This window comes from Mercenaria mercenaria, chromosome 10, assembly GCF_021730395.1.
Source record: "Mercenaria mercenaria strain notata chromosome 10, MADL_Memer_1, whole genome shotgun sequence".
Taxonomy (NCBI): Eukaryota; Metazoa; Mollusca; class Bivalvia; order Venerida; family Veneridae; genus Mercenaria; species Mercenaria mercenaria.
In genome coordinates, this window is record NC_069370.1 from 62,487,043 (window position 1) to 62,510,792 (window position 23,750).

Genomic DNA, 23,750 nt, shown 5'->3' on the forward strand with positions numbered 1-23,750 from the left:
TTAGTGCGTCCAGCTACGTTTTGAAAAACTCATTTTACGGATTGATGGACTCTGCATGATAAGATACAAACCTGTATTGTGGTACGTGTGTTCCGGTTGATTTTTAGCAATCTGCTTTGAACCCATTACATTGTCTCCATCACTACAAAAATATTATCAATAGATTAGCTGAAGTAAAAAAAAAAAAAAAGCATTCAAGTTTTCTTTAAGAACAAAACAAAAATTGAAACATTAAGTACCAGTGTCATAAAATGATGACTTGAATGTATGGAATCTCTTAGAGCCATTTTGCAAACTCACTGAACAAAACATGCAGGTAAAATCTTTAGTTTTTTTTTTCCACTTTACATGACTCAGTAATAAACAGTTTTCCATTACCTCTCACAAACAGACTCAGTCAGACGGGGTTTGATGTTGTTCTGCTTGGTTGCATTCTTTGCTTCCAAAAGATCTTACAGATTTTATTAAGTTTCACAACAGCAACCTTCAAGTGCCGTGTGCAGTTTAAATAATCTCTCTATTTTTATGCCCTTGTACGTACATTACTAACAGGGAGATGTAAATTTAAAATAGAGGATGTTTTTGTAGAAAAGCACACATCTCCCCTAGAGCACAATAATTATAAACAAGACGTCAAAAGGAGACAGGAGTAAAAGTCAAAATGACACTGTTGGTTGGTTTAGTGGCTGAAATGAAAACCAGATCATCTACTCGGTATGTATAATCCCATGAAGTTTCAATGTTCTAGGTCAAGTGGTTTTCAAATTATGGATTGGAAACGTTTTTCCATGTTTTGGTCCCTGTGACCTGACATTTAATGGAGCGACACCAAAATCAATAGGGGTCTTCTAATTGTAAGCCCTATCATCATGTGAAGTTTGAAGGTTCTAGGCTAAATGGTTCTCCAGTTATTGATCGGAAATGAAGTGTGACGGATTCTGGCTACTGTGATCCTGACCGATATATATTAGAAACCGTACGAAATGTAGGAATTATCTATTTTTTATTAGCTCGACTATTCGGCGTCACACCTTGGTTAAGTGTTGCATGCAAGTACATACAGCTATCATTTAAAGGCATATTGCTTTGAAGCTTATTTTTTCTTTTTCTAGGTCAATTACCAACCTCACTTAGTCAAGTTCCATAACTCTGACATGTATTTTGAGCAAATAATGCCCCCTTTTGGACTTTGGAAAATTCTGGTTAAAGTTTTACATGCAAGTTACTATCTCCAAAACTAATGCAGATACTGAATTGAAACTTCACATGTGTCTTCGGGGTTATAAAACTAGTTGATAGCACCAATTCCCATAACTCTGACCTTCATTTTGGCCAAATTATGCCCTCTTTTGGACTTAGAAAATTCTGGTTAAAGTTGTGCGTGCAAGTACATACAGCTATTATTAAAAGGCGTATACATTTGAAACTTATTTGTTCTTTTTCTAGATCAATAACCAACCTCACTGGGTCAAGTCCCATAACTCTGACATGTATTAAGGGCAAATTATGCCCCCTTTTGGACTTAGAAAATCCTGGTTAAAGTTTTACATGCAAGTTACTCTCTCCAAAACTAATGCAGATACTGAATTGAAACTTAACATGTGTCTTCAGGGTTATAAAACTAGTTGATAGCATCAAGTCCCATAACTTTGATATGTATTTTGGTCAAATTATGTCCCCTTTTGAACTTAAAACTCTTTTGATATTTAATACATTTTGGGATATATTTTCCTGTCTCTGGGACAATATTTCGAATAGTCGAGCTTGACTGTCTTACGGGCAGCTCTTGTTAATGAATATACATTTATATCGTCTTTTTAGCCGTGTGTTATATTAAAGGCAACAGTGACAATTACATGCATATCCAGAGATATCTCTTTCAAAGCAGTATAAAAAATTAGAGACATGTGACCCGCAGTAAGCTCCCATGGGGATACCAACTACTTGTCAAAATCATTGTCCAATAAAAACGAGAGGATCTTATAAACTGCTCCCCAAAACCACATAGTGAAAAGATTTACAACCACATAGTAGAAAGATTTACAAATTGGTGTTCCTTTTTCTCAAATCAGATTATCACAGCTCAAACAGGCACATTTGTTTAACAACAAACCTTTGCACAAAAGTACTTTGAAAACTGGCCTTCAGATTTGAAAGAGAATATAATCAAGGTTTTTTAAAGAAGGAATGTTCGTTTTGATAAATCAAAATGATTTTAATAATATCACTTAAGAGTTATTTCATACAGGGTTAGAAAAGCGTTTGAATATTTTTTATCTTGGCTTTTGTTTTGACAAATGTAAATGATAAAATGAACTGTCTTAGCACAGGCGCAACCAATGAATGTTTTTGTGTTTTTTGCTTACCTACAGCGGAAGTTTACACACTATTTGGCGACAAATCGAATTTGAACAAGCGAGGAATTAAGAAACAGTGTTGCCAAATCTTTTCAAAATCAGACCACCAGCGGTGTAGTTAGAGACGTTGTGTAAAGAGTGTTCCATGTTAAGCCCCGGCAGCTCCTTTGTGCAACAAAGCATGACCTATGGACTTATCCGAGGAACATATCAATCGCCCAACAAGTTGCGTCTTGATTAATTGATATTTAACAAACAGATGGGTGATGGACTGTGAGTGACTATAATACTCATCTTTAGCATTTTGCACTGTACTGAGAAGAAATGCTGTCATAATTGCAAGCAAAAATTTTGATTTCTCTAGGGCAAAATATTTTTGGACAATGTACTTATTTTGTCTTTAATAAGCCTATATGTCAGAGCTGTATAGAAATAGAAATAGAATATGAGCGAATACATGACATTTGGGCGTTTTTATATGAAATGTGTCAACCGACTCCTTCATTATTTTTCAAAGTTCTTTTAAGGGACTAATCCGCACATTTTAAGCGAAATAAATCTTTAAAATTCCTTAAAAAGTGACTCATCTGAAAGTGCCTAGTAGTACAAACTTATAGACGTAAGATCTTTGCAAGATATTCGCTTTAATAACCAAAATTATTGTTGCAACGCTTTTGAAACAATGCATTTTTGCATTTTTACCAATATGTAACTTTAATTTTAACCCACTTTATCATTTTTAAGTATACATTCTATGCCAAACTTGGTGGAAATGGACATTCTTAAAATGTTCACCCAAACTGTGGGCGAATAACTTAAAGACTTCTCTTGTGGAAATTAAGCATATCTATTAACCCCTTCGCAAGTTCGTAAGCATTAGGCTTATAACAAATCCTTACCTTTGTAACTGAGATGTACCATAATCTGAAACAAAAAACATTTATTTATGACAAAGAAGACATTAAAATGTAAACTGTTACCTTCTTCTGACAGGATCAAACTGAGCGAAGAAACCTGATTATAAACAATCGCTTTCATTGCGGATATTTGTTAGTACAGGGCATAAATAAATTTTAACATAACGCAACTAATTCTGTATTCAAAATAAATGTAGAAATTATTATATTCCACAGACAACAAAAATGCGGGTGGGTAAAGCGTTTCTCCAAAAGCTGACATCAAAAGATTTCCAAGCTCAATGCAAAATACAGATGAAGGGTTTTTATCTAAAACTATAAAACGAAAGTAGTGAAGTTTTAACTATATAACAGAAATACTTACGATTACTTTGCAGTAGGTCATATTCTGGTTTATCATTCATGTATTCTCTAACAGGCTGTAAATCCATGTACTCACTGCAAAGTTTATTATAAAGATGAATAAGCCTCGATATCAAATCAACGAACAACAAGAGGAATTGCAAATTGCAAATTAAGCTAAAACTCGCTTACTTGATTTTCTATGATGAATCCATAAACTGGAATACATTGCATTGTTAAATACCAAAATATACGTAGCTATTGCTTGATATAAGCTGGTCCGTTGCAATATTTTGAAATATCACAAATATCCCCTTTCCACTAAACCCTTCATAACGCAAAAATACATGTACAATAGTTGTTCAGATTAAATTGGTTTTCTACAAGTATCCAAGCAAGATTTCTTCTTTATTGCGATTTTTTAAAAAAGAATTCCAAATTGTGTGAATTCGTATTTTAGATCTGTAGGCAACATAAATTGTGCTATTGCAACAGAGATGAAAGTAATAAATAAAGAAAAAATAAGATATAAAGAGTAAATTTCAAAGGCGCTTGTCAAGCAGATACAAGCAAACCGTAGAATGTAGATTAACAATAAAGTACAATACAATACAAAACAATACAAATAACACTTGTATAGCGCAAAATATGCCTAAAAAAGCTTCTTATGCGCTTTACAAAGTCAGATCTCAATTGATAATTAAGGTGTAATAGAACTTTGTTAAGACAACGTCTAAATTCATCTACCTCTTGAATAATTTGTCTACGTTTTTCAGGTAACTCATTCCACCATTTTGGTCCTATTACCGCAAATGATCTATCTGCTAAACATGTTCATGTTCTGGGCACTGAGAGAAGCGAAGATTTATATTTAGATCTTAAGCCTAACTCACACTAAAAAGATTGAATCATGTTCTGCATATAAATTGGGGCAGTTTCCACAACATATCTAAAAATAAGCACAAGAACTTTAAATATAATTCGTGCTCGCACAGGAAGACAGTGTAAAGCTTGTAGAACTGGTAATATGTTCATAATATTGAGCTTGCATTACAGTTCTTGTGACATGATTTTGTACTTCCTGCAATCTGTCTAACTGATATTCCGGAATGGCAATTGGTAACGGGCAATTTGGCATTTACTTCTATCGTTGCGATCAAAGTTAAATTAATTTTTGATCAGAACACCCAAATCTCTTACATGATCAACACATTTTACCATATTTAGTTTTGAAAAGTGATGTTTGGTTCCATAGAATATAACTTTTGTTTTAGAATATTATTGTTCATTTTCACTTTGTGATTTTTAATGCAGATCATAACATCCTGAAGACACTAAATTAGATTATTTAATATGGAGCTCTCACTGTCAACATTTCCAGCATAAAACCTTAGAACAAGCTTGTGATCATCCACACAACTGAACGGGGTAATTACGCATTGCCTTGTTAGTGCAGCAATGTACCTTGTAAACATCACTGGACCAGCGCAGGGCACCTGAGGAACCCCAAACTAAAGATTGTCAACTATTCACTACAACCTGTATTCTTCTCTGGCTTAGGTATGATTCAATCCAACTCGAAGGTGTATCCTTTCGTCCGAAATCGTTCTGCAAAATTCTAAGCACAATTGGAATGTCCACAGTGTCAAAGGCTGCACTTCTATTAAGAAAACAAGGGTAGAGAGTTTTTAAAAAAGCTTATAGGTTTCTTCTCAATCCTATATGTTTGTACATTTAACAATTCACTGTAACAGATGTAATTATGTCAATAAAACACTCTTGTTTATTGTCAATGGCATCTAACAAGTTTCCATGCATCTCTATAAGCATCTCTGTATCAACTCTAAGAAGGCTGTTGTTTTCCACATGAACAATACTTGTTTCAGTGCTGCTTTCTCATTATTTTAGATAGAAATGATAGACAGATTTGAGATTGGCCTATAACTTTTCGTTTTAAGCTCTGTCATCTGTGTGCCGGGCCAGATATAAACAACTAAGCAGAATAGGTCACATCAGATGGTATACTCCCGGTGATGCCACAAAGTACTTGTCAGTTGCCTGGTTACCCCATGGTTAGACTAATGAAGCGCCCTGATAAGTAGTATTCAAGCACCACACTGTTCAAATTGTGACATGTCCCGCTTTATCACTAGGACGTCCGTCACAATCATATGTCACGGACCTGAAGGTGCGCTATTACCATTGAATTACTTGGTACAGTATAAGATTCTGACAGGCTACAGATATTACAACACAAGACATGTTGTCATTTGCTGTGTGAAAGAATAAAACCGTGATATATTGGAATCGGATCCTTTTTTTCACTGCTCATGATAAGTTTGAAACCCTTTCAGTCAAAGTAAGGGAAGGTGACCTGCTGGCTGCTATCAAATACCTACTAAAAACCAACTTTCTGTGTAAAACATTTCACAGACTGATCGATACATTTTATACCAAAAGTTAAAACTAGGATTTAATAAATGTACAATTATGTTTGCCTAGTTAAGCTAAATCTATATTTTTAGTATTTTGTTTTCGGTTTTACCCCGTTTTCTTCCAGTTATTAAATAACGTACAGTTAAAGTAACCAGTGTTCCTGCATTTTGTATCAGAACAAACCTGTTCCGCAAGTTACTGCCAACTTCCCCACATGAATTAGATGTGAAAGACAAATTATTTCAGATACAATGTCTTAAATCAAATTGTCACGTATAACATGTAACACGCCCGAGGATCGAATTCACGACCACGCAATCTGTAGATCTGTGCCCTCCCTATTGAGATAAGCGGTCGGGCAAATTGTATTCATGTTTTATTAATGTAAAAAGAGTCTCTCTTGAATGTTTGTTTATTCTTTTGGGAATGTATTCTTGAAAATGTACATTTGCATGAAAGATTGTTGTATAAATGTGGTTTAATATTAAAAGTCTTGTCTCACAAGTATTAGAACGTATGTCACATTCAAAGTATGATCAACATAGGTGATGATGAAGAAACATAAAGATTTTATACCAGTACACATGTGACGCAACAGAGCAACGTTCACTCAGTTCGAGGAACGTATCGCTGGACACATCTTCTGATTCATGTGGGGAAGTTGGCAGTTACTTGCGGAGAACGGGTTTGTACTGGTACAGAATCCAGGAACACTGGTTAGGTTAACTGCCCTCCGTTACATGACTGAAATACTGTTGAAAAACGGCGTTAAACCAAAATAAACAAAAAACAAACAAACAAACAAACTGGATACATCAGTCATTTCTGGCCAACATTATAGCTTGACAAAGGATTAATGTGGATGAACACTAAATTATTTAAGACTAGGGGGAAATGAAGTTTATCTTATCTAAAAATGATGTAATGCAAATTATTTATAAATCAATTGCATATAAATACAATGTTGCAGGTAATTTTACTTCACTGATATCTTATTTACATAGATATCATGTATATGTCTAATTATCAGTAGTTGAGGCAATTGCAAGAAGTTGCAAATGAACAAATAGAAAAGTATGGTATTTTCTTGAAAATTAGTTTGTACATACCCATAGGCAAATTAATTTGATCTCGTTCAAAATTAAAACTTCCAATAATATCTCTCCTTTATACACTTACCGTGCAAATATGATAACAGTTATTTAAACAAGTAGGCGCAAGAGTGTAAACATAGTAAAATATGCTTTTACAAGTCAGAGAGACAGAAAAAGCTACATAGTCGTGGACACTGATAACACACACACGCACGCACAAACACGAATATGCACGTAAGCACACGCGCAAGCACTCACGCACACACACATAGCACACATATAGTGAGGTATTGCCTTGGAATGGTCAGTGGCGAAATCACCAATAGGGAGCTTGAATCGGTTTATGGTGCGCACCAAACCGCATCCTTAAGTTCTACCATGTTCCAAAGTTACATGGCAGTGTAAACAAAACCGGTTCCGTCGGATACAGGTAAGCATAGAGTATAATTGTGAAAGGGTTGAACATTAAATAATGAGGTGTATCTCAAAACAGTTTGGCATAACCGTTTTATTAATTTACCAAGTACAATTGTTTATCGATGAAAAATCCTAATAAGAAACATTTAGTATACTGACAGAAAGTATGAATGAAATTGAAATCCATAATCTCTAGAATTTGAATATCTAGAACACTTAATTAGTATGATTGTGGTAGAGATATACTAGTAAATGTTATATTGTATTCAAATTGGCAACAGTAATACATCAAGAAAGGAAGGAATAGAAAAACCAACATTTAATTGGTTTGCTTCTATAGATCAACCTATGTTTATATTAAGCGAGGTCTTTAGTCACAGAAAACCTTTAATCTAGCAGTGGCTTTTGACTTTTGTGTTATGATTTGATTCATAATAAACTGCGTCATATAGTTATTAATCACCTGTTATTTTCTGCACTGTTCTGTTGTGTCAAATTGTGTGTCAAATTACTCTTATTGGCCCCGTTTAATTTTTTCAAAGAAAAAAGGGACTGGGGCATAAAAAGGCTGTGTTATAACGTCCGTCCGTCACACTTCGTGTCCAGTCCATGACTCTGAATTCTATGAAGGACTTGTAAAATAACTTGGCATAATTCCTCCCCATAATAAGAATATGCGTCATGCTAAAGACCCAGACCTTTATCTCTAAGGTCAAGGCCACACTTATAAGTCAAATGTTAACATGGTACGTTTCTTGTCCAGTCCATAGCTCTGTCATTCATCAAGGGATTTTGAAATCACTTGGCATATATTTTCCCCATAATAAGTTGATGTATCATAAAAAATTTTTATGCAAGGCTCCTAGCTCTTAGGTCATTTTTGAGGGTTACACTTTTTTGACACTTTTTTGGTCTAGTACGTAACTTTTTATGTATTGATCTATTTTTGAATACCTTGGCATAAATATTCACCATTATAAGACATTATGTCATGTATAGAGGTCAATTTCGAAGGCACCTTTAACTTTCTTGTATTTGAGTTTTTACATGAAATTACCTCCCTTTAATATGATAAAGTACTACATAGGTGTTTTTATATCAGTTTTTGTCAACAATCTAAAAATGAAATTATGTTTTCAGTAAAATGATTGGTATTGATAGATTTAAACAAGAGGGTCAAGATGGCCCTAGGTCGCTCACCAGAGAAACACACCATAACCGTGTAAACATGTTTGACCTAGTGATTTCATGGAAACAAATATTCTGACAAATTTTCATTAAAACTGGAGCAAAAATCTTGAGTGTAAACAAGTATTTTCTTTGATTTGACCTAGTGACCCAATTTCTAACCCCAGATGACCCATATTCGATTTCATCCAGGCTATCATTCTGACCAAATTTCAAAAAAAATCAAATGAAAATAAGCCTCTATCGCATACACAAGGTTATTTTATTTGACCTAGTGACCTAGTTTTTGACCCAAGATAACCCATATTCGAACTTGATATAGATTTCATCAAAGCAACTATTCTGACTAAACCTTATGAAAATCATGCGTAAAATGCAGCCCCTATTGCATACAAAAGGTTTTCCTTGATTTGACCTAGTGACCTAGTTTTTGACCACAGATAACCCGTTTTCAAACTTGACCTAGATTTTATCAAGGCTATCATTCTAACAGAATTTCATGAAGATCAGCTGAAAAATACAGCCTCTATCGCATACACAAGTTTTTTCTTTGATTTGAAGCTGTGACCTAGTTTTTGATCACAGATGATCCGTATTCGACTTTTACCTAGAGTTTATCAAGGCTATTATACTGACCAAATATTATGAATATCCAGTGTAAAATGCAGCCCCTTTGCGTACACAAAATGTTTCTTTTATTTGACAGGGTTACCTAGTTTTTGACACCAGATGACCCACACTTGACATAGATTTCATCCAGACAAACATTCTGATCAAATTCCATGAATATCCAGTGCAAAATGCGGTCCTTATTTCATACACACGCGTTTTCTTTGATATGACCTAGTGACCTAGTTTTTGACCCAAGTTAATCCATATTCAAACTTGACCTAGATTTCATCAAGGCATTTAAGAAGAATACGCTCGCAAAATGATCAAATGATAAAAACAAGAATATGAAATAAACAAAGAAACAGCATGCTATATTCATATCAACACAACCACTTACTTTGTAATCGCTGTAATGTTTTCATGGCTCCTATCTGATTCTGGAAATGAACAAAGGAAAACAAAATGCCAAGTTGATGAATGAAATATAAATTTCTCAAAAGAGTGTATACTAGTAACTAATTTTCAAAACAATACTGTAATGAATCAGTGACTAACGCTTTTCCTGCTGTATATGAACTGTGACACAGTCCAGCACCTGGTAGATGTTGTACACAAGTCGGCACACAGTAATGTACCGGTTACATACGACGAGAATGGGTGGGAGTGGAGAGACTGGAAGATGTTCCTCGGTGATAGGTTCAAAAAAGTGCCAAACATTTCCAAATATTATCACTTCCGCTTCACATCAAGCGAACCCGGGGTAGTGTACATGAAGGTAGCCGCAGACGACACCGAGGAAATCCGGTTTGTTATTTTCAAGACGAACTATTTACGAATGGACACCTATGATCTTCCGTCAGTTATTAGGCCAGCAGGATTCAGCAAGGAACGTCAGACGTATCTATACCGCCACGTCAGGCCGTTGGTGAGACGTCCGTTTCAGGACGTTCTTTGTCCGCGCCCTGCGTCGGACGATTGACAATCACATGTGTAGTGTAACATGTAGATATTACAAATATATCCTGAAATGCCACTTAAAGATAAATGACATTAGAAAACAGGAAATATGTTATTACTTATTTATTAAAATCAATTGAAGTGACTAATCAATGAAATAATTTCGTTACAAAATGTGTAGTTTACTTTCGCTCAAGCCCCACATAGAATTTACTGGTAGTGTATACTCCATATCAGCGCACTGCAGTATGTGTAACTAATATTATTATATGTGTACATCGATGCTGCTAAGATAAGTAAATTGAAGGATTGCTTTATTTTCTGTCATCATGTTTTTTGTACGTTGACGTTACTAACGTCGACGTTTTTGACGTTACTTGACGTTCGTCTGGTAGAGTGAGTTACGATTTTGTATTTTTACGCAGGTATAGTCCAATTCAACCTATAGAAATATATACATTGCAAGAATGTTTAAAAAACGTACTAACATATGATGAAATAAACTGAAAAAGTGAAACAATTACGATAACGGCTGTTTATGCTTGACGCGGCTTATATAACAAAGCACTAAAGTCTTGGATTAAAATTTGCATATATAAAAACGTACAGTTGTTTTCATTTCGATTTTTTTTGGCCTATTATACAAAAAGTTATCATAAAAGTTATTTATAGTAACAACAAAGTGAAATTAATCCTTAAAAAAATCAAAAAATATCTATAAAATGTAAGTCCACAAGAAAATCTTTACCAGGTAGAGATAGATCAAAATACACCTAACTATTGGATGTAACATGCATGTTGTACCACAGAAAACTGGTCTCGATATTTCCCTACGGCCAGTAATTAAAAAAAGGTACAGTGTAATCTATTTATAGTAACAACAAAGGGACGTAATTCTAAAAAAGTGTGCCTCATGGTGGTGAACATTTGTGCCAAGTTACATCAAAATCTCTCCATGCATGAAGAAGAAATGCTCTGGACAAAGTCATTCTTGAATTTGACCTTTGACCTCTAAGTATGACATTGACCTTAGATCTAGCGACCTGGTTATGGCGCAAGACAATTTGTCTCATAGTGGTGAACATTTGTGCCAAGTTACATTAAAATCCCTCCATGCATAAAGAAGAAATGCTCCAGACAAAGTCATTCTTGAATTAGACCTTTGACCTCTAAGTATGACCTTGACCTTTGAGCAAGGGCTCCGGGATTTGCGCATGACACGTTATCTCATCATGGAGAACATCTGTGCCAAGTAATATTGAAATCCCTTAATGAATGACAGAGTTATGGACCGGACATGAAACAGACCCTGTTCATGCCATGTTAACATCTGACTACTAAGTGTGACCTTGACCTTTGAGCTAGGGGTCTGAAAGTTGTGCACGACACATCGTCTTATTATGACGTATAATTTTGCCAAGTGATATTAAAATCCCTTCATGGATGAGAGAGTTATGGACTGGACAGGAAAAAAGCCATGTTGACCTTTGACCTCCAATTGTGACCTTGACCTTTGAGTTAGGGGTGCGGGTTTTGCGCATGACACGTCGTCACATCATGGGTAACATTTGTGTCAAGTAATAATAAAATCCCTTCATGGATGTAAGAGTTAAGGACCGAACACGAAACAGACCCTGTTCATGCCATGTTAACATTTGACTACTAAGTGTGACCTTGACCTTTGAGCTAGGGGTCCGAAAGTTGTTCATGACACATCATCTTATTATGAGGTACAATTGTGCCAAGTGATATTAAAATCCCTTCATGGGTAGGAGAGTTATGGACCGGACAGGAAAAAAGCCCTGTTGACCTTTGACCTCCAATTGTGACCTTGACCTTTAAGCTAGGGGTCCGGGTTTTGCACACGACACGTCGTCTCATCATGGGGAACATTTGTGCCAAGTAATAATAAAATCCCTTCATGGATAAAAGAGTTATGGACCGGACACGAAATTGCGGACGGACGGAATGACGGAAAAGTGCATTCCTATAGTCCCCAAAACTGGTTTTCAACCAGTAGGGGACTAATAACTTGTTAAATACTTTTGAAATGGAATATTAACGTCAAAATGCAGTTCCACTCAGGTGACATTACTGACAAAAAGAAACACTGACTTTATGTACGTCTCCAAAGTTTATAGAATAATAAAATTGTGGACGTAGAAAAAATATTGGATACAAAGATATCTGATGTGGCATATTTGTTTTTACTTTGGTGACTTAACCTTTGACGTTGAAACAACAAATTAGGTTAAGCAACAGTAAAATCATATTTAATATAAACAATTTGAAACGTAACAACAATACATGTAAGCATGTAGATCGATAGAAAAAGTATAACAAGACTTGAACTTTGTATTTGAAGATTCCACATGAGTATTCCTGCCTTTGACTTCTGCTCTAATTTGAAACTTTATGTGTACTTATCAGGGGCGTAGCTGAGAATGTTTAAGTTGTATGCCTGCTGAGAAAATGTCACAAGAGACACCCTCCCCAGCATCTATAATTAAATGGTGAAGACTAGCGAATTCCATATTATAATTTTGAGGAGGACCTTCCAGGGAGATTCAGTGCCAGGTTCTGAGACTCGATAGAGTCCATCCACAGCTATTGAAAGTACCTACTTCGTTCCACAACATGCAAAGAGAAGAAGGAAGAACGTATTAAGGAGGAGAAAAGAACCAACCAGCATCAGCCTTTCCGGTTGATGCACTGGAATACAGAGGGTGTCTTCAACAAGAAGGCTGAACTTGAGCATATCTTCAATGAAAGACATTTATGTTTCTTGCATTCAGGAAACTCATAGATCTGCAACAGAGAAATCCTTCAAGGTCAGAGGAGACCAGTGGTTTCACTGTGCCAGAATAGGTACTAGTAATCTAAAAGGAGGCATCGTGATTGGTCAGGAACAACATCAGTGCTGTCCAGACGAACATACACATGTATGACTCAAGAGTTCCAAGTTCTGAGCCTCAGAAAGAACGTTTTCAACTTGAAACTTGTGAATATATACTCTCCAAGTGTGAAAGCTCTTTCTCTGGATAAAGCTGCAACTGATGAAACCAGGTTCATCATAGTAGGAGACTTTAACAGTCACTCACAAAGCTGGCAAACAACGTCAACCCGTGACCTTCTCTTATGTACTGATGACATATATGGACATCTCAAACGAGAAGTTGATGAGCAACTAGGAGTTAGCAACCATCGCCAATTCCTTCTTATTATGGCCTGTATGGCCAATACTTCACTCAGCATCTCCAGATGGAACTTCAAAAAGGTCAGATGAACCATTTAACAAAGTGATGAGCTCTGTAAAGACATCAGAGTGGAAGGTAGATACATCAACTTGGCCGTCAAAGACTTCAAAGCCAGTTTACTAAAGGCAGCTTACAAAGCCGTTCCAAGGGGAGGAAGAATGGACTATTAGGTCTACTTGAGTGATGAACTTGAGAATCTTTAGACTCAGCTATCAGAGGCCAAATCCTTCAGACACAAACTGGAAGCACAGAGGAAGAGCTGGAAAAAACAGCCTCACTCAAACTAGAGCGAGATGGTCAAAAGCAATTGAGATTGACGAGGCAGCTGAACGATGAAGACACACAGAGAGGCTCAACAATTTTGGTAGAGAATGGTGCAAATTTGACGAGTAAACAAACGGCAGATACTCCTCATGCATTTCGCACGACACTCTTGGACATTTGGATTACATAAACAAATATATATAGCATTAGTATACCAACATCTTTTATAAAAAATTTCAAAGGACATGACTCCGACTCTTACTAAATCATAAAGAGGGTAGACAGAAATTAGTTGTACTCTCAAATGTTTCATTTTACATGTAGATAACAGAAAACTAATGAACAGATAAAAGACAAACTCTTCTACAAAGTGCAAGATCCGAGCTTAGTTCTAGTCTTATAACCTCCCTTAATAATACTTTTGCGTGAAGGGACAAACAAAAATTTATTTTTAGAAGCTAAAATTTAATTCAACGAAGTACAAACAATTTTCGAGATTCAATAAGTTTTTCCTAGTGAGAAGGAATACTAAATTCTTCGTTTATAATAGATAATGTAGAATAATTCACTCGGAAACACCCTTTGGAAATTATTCAGCAGGCTCATAACCTCTTCATCGTGTTAAAATATACTAATCCATAGTCTTGCCTTGTATATTTTATTATTTTAAATGATGATTCAGCAATTACCGCACTATTGTGGAGTTGAATTAATCTAAATAGTTATTAAAGATTGAAGCCATCGAATGTTTATAGGGTAATGTCTCAATTTATTTTCATTAATAGGAAATTCATAAGTATAATAGATTATGTGATATTTGATAAAAACCTCGCAGAAAAAAATATGTACTTACTGTTTTTACATTTGAATCTTCGAAGTAAAAGCAAGCCAACAAATATGACAACAACTGCACAAGAAACACTTCCTCCTATTGTCCCTCCGAGTAAGGCAGAGTTATGCGATGATATATCATCTAAAATCAATAAAAGTTCTTAAATATATACGACAGGAAGATTATTTCTGAATGGTTGTAAATTAATTCGTCATATGACTGTGGAATTGCTTCTGAAATACAGTGCAGTCAACACATATCGGATACGAAAAATATTCACTGTTGGGACTACTTGTATTAGTTTCGATGTTCCATGCGTCAAAAAAAGCCACCGTTTCAAACGAATTTTCAGCCTCATTTTGCCTGATATACCAGGTAAATGTATATAATAAAAAGTTCATGTAAAAGAGAATTGATTTAAAATGATGCAATCGGCTCTCGTGGTTCCCTCCAGATTGTATCACGTTGGCGCAAACGCCTAGTTGAATACAGAACTGGAAAGTCCACCCAAGCCGAATACAACATTACAGATCAAGGTATTGTTATGGTAACCCATTATATTGACATATCCGATATTCAGAATTCATTCTTATACATTTCTTCCGTTGACCGTGTGTTAATTGGCTAGCATTGCCGTTTTGCAGAAGAGAACTGCTCAAAACACCAAACCAGCACAATTAATTAATTTTTACTATTATGTCAAAATTAGAGGATGTTTACTTTATCTCAACTGTAAACGACCCAAGTAACAAGTCAGTTTTGAGGCCTGCATAGAGATGAATGTTCTTTCAAGAAATTTGTTCTAACAAGATGTTATTTGACAAACTGAAGAAGAGCATCTGGGGCGGTTTGGTACTATACAGAATAATTTCAAAATGAAAAACTTTTGGAAAGTCTTTCCACAAGTAGTCCAAAACTCTTTGTCTAACTAGCATTCTAGTAGATATCAAATGACGACAAACGAAAAGTCCTTAAAAGAACACTGCGATAATGTCTAAATTTAGCTCAGCTTTCATACATAAAAAGTAACACACATTTGTTTGTCTTCAGAAATGATACAGTACATAATAGGAATTTGAAAATCCAATATGTATAGAATATGTCGAAGAAATGCTATCGAGAATATGTATTGTATTTGGAATATAGAGCAGGTTTTTAATTTATACAATAATTATCTCAAATAACAGAACCATGATGCAACGTATCATGGTTTAAGACGAGACGTGACCCCGTAAAGTTCCATTGTTTTAGGCAAGTGTTACCTTGATAACTACACAGTGATATAGAATATCACAGATGAATATCATTGTTCTGTTTTGTCAATAAAATATCAAAATTAACTAACTAAAAAGATATTAAATTGATTGAAAAACAAAGCATCGCAATCACACAGCGAAACCAAGAATCGCCCACAAGTTTATATGATTGTGTTAGCTGGCTGATGGTTCGTACATTTCCGACAAATTAGAAATTCGGCAACGTGGGTCATAAACCAATAACAAAGCCTGTATTCAGTGCTAAATTAAAATAGAAAATAAATCCTATTATTAAAGGCCTTAAAAATTTGCACTGTATCTAACCATTGTCAATCAGAATGTTTATCAAATCACAAAGCGACCAATGAAATATCTGCATTTGACTAAACCTAAAACGACAAAATGTGAAATGAATAAGGCATCGACGATGAGTGAAGAGTAAGATACTTGATCGGCCGCGCGTTTCTAAAGATGACTGTATCCAAACTTACAAACTGTACTAGGGTCGAATAATTTTAACATTATGTTTTGATATTTAGATTCAACTGACATATTTTCTGGAATTTGGTATGCTTTTGGATTTACAAAATATTTACCTACTATTCGTGACAAAGAAATTTGCAAAGATTTTCGGCAGAATAGGGTATAGGGCAAGTTCTGTAAAGTATTTTAAACAGTTTTCTAATCAGATTATAACACATAAACAAAGTACAGCTATGTATAAAAGAAATGCATACACGTTTATATCTCAACAATAAACAGCTTGATTTAAAATAACTTAAGATAACTAATATTGTACTTCATTGATAAAATATAAACTTTTATGTTTGTTTGTTTTCGGTTTTGCACCGTTTTTCAACAGTATTTCAGTTATGTAACGGCGGGCAGGTAATCTAATCAGTGTTCTTGGATTAAGTACCAGTACAAACCAGTTCTCCGCAAGTAACGAATGAGGAGAACGAATGATTTCAGATGCAATGTCTTTCATCAAATCGTCACGGAGAACATACGCCTCACCCAGGGCTCGAACTCACGACCCCGAGATCCGTTGATCTACGCTTTCCCTATTGAGCTAAGCGCGCGGGCTTTTATGTTTGTTTCGTTTATTTAGTATTTCGGTGTGTGTATTGATAAGCCTTCAATCTGTTCCAAACACCGTTATTTTTATGTGATTTTACATATAGACAAATAAAGCACATACTGACAATAGAATAAACGTATGAATTGTTGGTTTAGCAATTATCCTGTAACAGGCACGGCATAACGTAATACTGAGTTATAATTGTAGCTAATATTAAACACTGACCCATATCTGTTGTAAATCTCAGAGCTGTTTCACTTGAATTCCCTAGTTCGTTGGAAGCGTATAAAACAACCTCATACTCGGTTCCGCTAGATAGCATGATAATAGTATAGCTGATCACTGTCTCTCCTGTATCCGGTATAGATACACTTATCCAGTCAATGTCGGATACTTTCTTGTATCTTAGTATAAATATCTGTTCCAGACCATTATCAAAACCGGGGTTCCACTGTAATGTAACTGCTGTCTTTGTAACAAGTTCAGGTATATGTCGAAACTCTGTTGGCGCTTCTGGGTTACCTGTAAACACTTAAATCATTTTATCAAATATTCACATTTCAATGTAGTGCAATAAAAACTGTTATTGGAACAATGATAAAGGGAGGTGTTTAATTGATACACCTTGGACTGAGCATAGGTATATAGATGGCATTTATTTGTTTCAGTGTAAGATCGAAATATCTGTCATTGTAGGAAACCAGATGCTATTGTGGCTGGTTTTGTGCCATTTCGTCCTTTTGACTCGCGACCCAACCAAGCGAGAACACGAGACTGGAGAAATTTAAATGGTGGAGGCGCCAAGCAAAACAAACTCTCCTATCAGCGAGGATGCGAGCGAAAACCCGCTAGTCAGCGGTGTTGCGGGGCCGAAGTCGAGATTTCAGAACTCAAACAATTGAGTCGGCGAAAACAGAAGGCCAATTAGCGTCTTTTCGTTCAGCAACCCAGCAATTGCATTAAGTCTGGTCTTTTCACTATGCACCCCTGCTAATTAGTGTGTTTTCGTCCCGCGCCCCCGTTGTAAAGCCATTTTTGCACCTACGTTTCATATCATAATTTCGACTTACACCCCGTGCCTACACCGCTCAAATATCTTAAATCTCTTGTTTATGCAACTCGGACCCACCGAACGATGATTACCTTGGTCACGCTGTGAAACCACACAACAAGAGGGTCATGATGTTTCTATATCGCTCACCTGAGTTTAATTGCTTGTTTGAACAAATTTCTTTGCTAAAGCTTTAAAAACAAAACAAAACAAAACAAAACAAAACAAACAAAAAAAAAAGAAAGGAAAAAAGATAAAATAAAAAAACTAGATGAGAAGGTCATGGTACAGATTCTTCAAGGTAAGTACTGAAATCTGTTAAAAAATATACAACTAACTTTGCTGTAGCTTCAAAAACAAGAAAGTAGGTCAGTAGGTCAGGGCTAAGAACATTAAAGATGAGTATTGAAATCTTTATCGAATGTTACTGACGTGGTCCAAATTTCTATGCTGTTGATCGGTGTGCAAAACTATACATGTCATCCAAATTTCAAGGCTGTATGATAAAAAAACCACAAGAAAATAGGTCAGTAAGTAAAGGTCACAGTCAAGTGACCCCTAATTGCTTGGGGTCGTCAGATAATTATAATTAAACAATCTAGGAAATATCAGATAATTTTTGAAGTATTTTTTTCTATATAACTCATATACAAGTGACCCCCGGGGCGGGGCCGCTTTTCACCCCAGGAGCATAATTTGAACAATCTTGTTAGAGAACCACTAGGCAATGCGATATACCAAATATCAAAGGCTTAAGCCTTGAACTTTCAGACAAAAAGATTTTTTTCCTATATAAGTCTATGTAAAACTGGGGCCCACGGGGCAGGACTTCTTTTCACCCCAGAGCTAAAAAAGAGAGGTAATTAGCGTCTTTTCGATCTACGACCCAGTTATGTTTCTAAATCTCGTCTTTTCGCCCCGAGCCCGAGTCATTACTTTCTTAAATCCCGTCTTCTCGCTCCGTGCACCCGTCGTAAATGTCGTATTTTCGTATCACACACACGCTGTCTAGCGAGTTTATAACCAAACACCCGTCGGTTTGCAGATCAAATCTCGACTTTTGCTGCACATATCTGTAAAGAGTAGAGATTCGCATACTTCTATTTTTCAAAATTTAGTGGTTTTTACAAGTGCACCGGTTACGAATAAAAATGTAAACAACGGATTCTGTCTATAAATCATTGGAAATAATGATTGTCAGTATGTTAGTCATAATACTGATTGACAGTGAATGCAAATGACTTCGTGTGTTGCAGAAAGGTATTTAGATTGTAACTGTAATTTCCTATCAATTGTGACAAGTGAGCTACAAAAATGATCTACAATGAAGGGAAAAGTAGGGGTCATGCATCCTCTAAGAGAGAGTTCTCTTGTCACATTTGCTTACTGTAAAATCACATCAAAATCAAAGTGCTGTGACCTTGAAGTATTACTCATACTAAATTTGAGTTTCATTTCACCAAATGCAACCTCCTCTCCCATTTTTTCTACCAAAATGTAAAAAAAAACCAAAAACATCCACAATGAAATATGTTGTGTATTGATGATTACTTTGTGCCTTTACACTATTTATTAGTCTTATTCCTTAAGAGGTAATAATTTGATGTTGTGTAACCTAAACGGTGTTGTAGTAAATAAATGTCGTACAAAGTTATTGCATCGTTTTGTAGAAGCTGAATTCAAACAGCTTATCAATCCCTTTAGGACCCTTTAAAGCCCCAAATATAATAAAATATAAACAGAAACCAGCGTTTATATAGACCTCTGTGGCCAGGCCAAGTGAAAAATTAGTGTTCAAAAACCTGTCCGCCATTACGCGACTAAACCAGATGACTCCAACGCTGGTTCCTTTACTATAGTTAGGCCTTAAACTAAAATATGGTATGCGTAACGTACACGTATCTTTGGTATCTTTGGGCGTCCTGCAACATTCTGCGTCGGTTGCTCAAATCTACGAAATCAAATCCCAATGAATTTATAAAAGAATATTTTCCAAAGCGATTAAAGGATAGGCAGTTTTCGCTCTACGCCCCTGCCGTTTGAACTCCTTATATCTCGAGTTTTCGCTACGGAGTTCGCAGGGCACGAAATGGCACATAATCAACCTCCATAAGATATAATATCGGTATTAACTTTTCTTACAGGATTTAACTACATGTATATCTTATTTCTATAACCCTACCTGCTGGATATAGGTAATATTTCTGTTGATAACTTCCAAACTCATTTGTAATGTTCAGCTTATACATTCCATAATAAGTCCGATTTACATTCTTGAGTGTAAGGTTTGTCTGTAGGTTTGATGTTTCTATCTGAAATTCTCCGCTGTTTGATAGTAATTGCCACTCCTTACTACTAAATCTGTACCACTTAAAGTCATCCTTGTTTGGTTCAGGATAAGCCAGTGTTGTAAAAGATAAAACTGCTGGTTTATGTTGTGCACTTGTTACATGTTGCTTCAATGTAATAAATGGTGATGGGCGTGGAGAGCCTTGAAATAAAATATAAACTATACAGACTCAGTAAATATTACATTTATATTTGAATTGTTAAAATTTAACAAGTACAATGTCATTCAACAGAAAACAAAAATGTCATAGAAACATTAGTATCAAAAAGTCCTTAATACCATTTTGTAATATGATTTAGAGTATAATTTGTTATCATAAAGTCTGATCGTCTAAGGTTGTTCATTTAAGGTTGTTAGCGGCTTTCCTACGACATTTTAGAAGTATGAGATAAAGACTGAAATGAAGTCTGCATGACTGTACTAACATCTGAGGAGCACCCCCTGTCGGCGCATGTATTTTTTAAAGGAAAATCGCCATTTTTTCTGCCATAATCGCGTTGAAATCGATGTAAGTACATTGTAAAACCTTCATGTAATAGGTAAGTATAGGATCAATGTATTGATGTTTAGTGGAAAGGGGCCTTGAATAAAACTGTTCGTAGTAGAGGTGGGGAAAAATAGAGAAGAAATTCAATGTTAATTATTATTGAGGTTTAGCTGATAAAAAAAAAAATCAATGTTAATTATTATTGAGGTTTAGCTGATAAAAAAAAAAAAAAAAAAAAAAAAAAAAAAAAAAAAAAAAAAAACAACAACAACAACAACAACAAAAAAACAAAACAAAAACGGAGCGGTCAAAGGTTTGATTGTCAAATTTATTTTCTTTAATTATTTCTCAACAAGAGAATGAAATCAACAAGAGGGGCATTGACCCTAAAGCGCTCACCCGTGTACAAGGCTTCAAGAGTGTTTGTACAACGTAATGGTACAAGTACAGAGTTAGGTTGCTTCTAAGTTAGCCAATATCATATGCATGTCACACACATTTTTGAAACTAGGACAATAATTTGAACAATTACGGTAGACAGTTCAACTCTAGCTATTTATAATTTAGTGATTCAAAGAAGAATATTTTTAAGTTTCTTATATATAAGCCTATTGTTAGTACTCATGTCGCACACAGGGATGAGGCCATTTTTGACCTAAGGGCAATAATTTTGACACTAATGGGAGAGAGTCATATTTTTGACGAATCAGAAAAAAAAAATGAAAGGATTTGTAGAAAGTCACACAAGGACAATTTATTTTTGCTAAACGTCCAAGAAATACAGTTTTTGCTATTTGTCCTACCCTACTACAAATATTTCTTTATTTAAGCCGTTTCAAAATGAAATTATCACAAAACGCAACATGCAAACATAAAACTGTACTATGACATTATGATAGAAAAAACTGCGATTTCCTTTAACAAATAAATACGTCACCAGAGGATGCTCCTCAGAGGAAATGAGGACTCGGAACGATTTTAATTTTTCTCCAAATAAATGACAAGAGATCTGTGTACATACAAACCTGACATCAGTCTTTTATCTTTTACTTTGAAATTTTTTTGTAGGAAACCCACGAACAACCTGAATTAATTTGCATTCTAATATGACAAACAATGATTTAATCATCGCAGCGATATTGAAATGTTGACGTCGCGTCGACATGACTCACGTTGACATGACATTTAGCGCCACGTACGTCTCGAGAAGTAGCATTGTCAAGTTTGATCAAATCTTTTACTTAAAATCATGTTTAAAACGAAATGTCACAACACATAACTAGCTTATCTAAATTAATTTACACACAGAGAGAATTGGTTATTAGCTGTGCAGACTAATTAGTCATCATTTGCGCCCTAATGAAACTATTCCGCAAAACGTGTTACCATTTCCGGCCCTGGCGTGTATAAACAGGGGAGCGTGACGACCACAGTTGTATCATATTTAAGCTAAATGTTACAATAAAAGATATATTAGAATCGAAATAATTCATGACAAATCCGTGTTTGAACGCTATTTATACACTCGGACCTACGTTATATATTTCACTCGGGCAGCGCCCTCGTGAAATTATTTCGCCTGACATATAACCGCCCTCCATGCATAAATAGTGTTAAAACACGATTCTACGATGAATTTAATAACTGAATGCTTGTAAATTTCTGCACTAATAAATGAGAAATCCAGATAAAATGATAAAAATGATACTTACAAGTTACAAATAAATGGAGAGATTTTGAAGAAAGATTGACATTGTATTGATTAAATCCTACACAGCTGTACTCGCCTCTATCAATACATGTTACTGATACAATAGAATAAGCCAATGATTTTGAATCAGTTTGTGACATCAACACGTTATCTTTGTAATAAACGGAAACGTCAGATCCAGGGTTGCTATCCACATTACATTTCAATATAACTGTATCGTTCTCATTCATGACAACGCTTCTTTCTCCCTCATGTCCATTGACAAAGAATTCTTTGACTGATGCACTGTCTGAAATGATCAAAATGTAAGAATTTGAAAATGTAATTACTTTAGATTCTAACACGACTAGCAAACAACCTACATATATGTAGAGCAAAATCTATCTCGAGTTATTCTGCAATAAACCACTCGCATGCAATGACGTCATCCGATCCAGGTGCGTAGCACGGTCGTAAAAAGTTCTAACACTTTTGATACTAGTATGTCGTGTTAGAATCGAAATAATAAGTTTCCAAGTGTAATTTATTGTAGAATAACCCGAGTTTGTTTTGTTCTTATGCGAAATAATATATCACTCAGGCCTACGGCCTTCGTGATATATTCTTACGCGTTAGAACTCAGACCTAGGGTTATTCTACGATAAACCACGTTTGGGAACTTATTATTTCTTAACTAACGAAAATTTATAGCTGACATTCAAGATTTTATCAATTAAAATCTGACAAGAAAAAATGTTTATTAACCCTGACCTAAAAACGTAAATTATACAAGACGAAAAAAAATGTAAATGCAATTGAAAGCCAGTGAAAAACACGGGAAGACAAAACAGACTTTCTGACCAAACAACAAGTACTTTACTGGAAACAATTCGTATTTGCCCAGTTGTTATCCACTGACGGTTTAAATAAGAATGTATTGGGGATTTATCAGAACCTTCGGTAATAAGCAAATTTCATAGGGATTTTGTATGACCAATCAATTAATTTACGCAATTCCTGTCATACAATCGGGTTCAAACAGACACATTCATTGTCAAGAACGGATTAATCAGGAAGGGCAATTGTTGAGTAAATCACAAGTTCTGAAAAAGCCATTTTAAATAGACAACGTTTGTAAACAACGAGCTGATGAATTCGACAT

General features: G+C 35.3%; 1 protein-coding gene across 1 annotated transcript; it reads right to left on the reverse strand.

Annotated features, from left to right (window-relative positions):
* Positions 1 to 23,750, reverse strand: LOC128546433 (protein turtle-like). The gene is made up of 9 exons (XM_053516948.1): positions 23,732 to 23,750; positions 22,611 to 22,898; positions 20,244 to 20,552; positions 17,236 to 17,532; positions 14,695 to 14,814; positions 9,761 to 9,800; positions 3,639 to 3,712; positions 3,257 to 3,281; positions 1 to 142 (listed from the first exon to the last, which is right to left on the reverse strand). The coding sequence occupies exons 1-9, from the start codon at positions 23,748 to 23,750 to the stop codon at positions 1 to 3; spliced, it is 1,314 nt and encodes a 437-aa protein (XP_053372923.1).

Coding starts and splice junctions, on each gene's coding strand:
- LOC128546433 (XM_053516948.1), bottom strand. Junction 14,815..17,235: donor GAGATTTACAACAGATATGG/GTCAGTGTTTAA, acceptor TATTGATTTTAG/ATGATATATCATCGCATAAC. Junction 9,801..14,694: donor AAGATTCAAATGTAAAAACA/GTAAGTACATAT, acceptor GTTCATTTCCAG/AATCAGATAGGAGCCATGAA.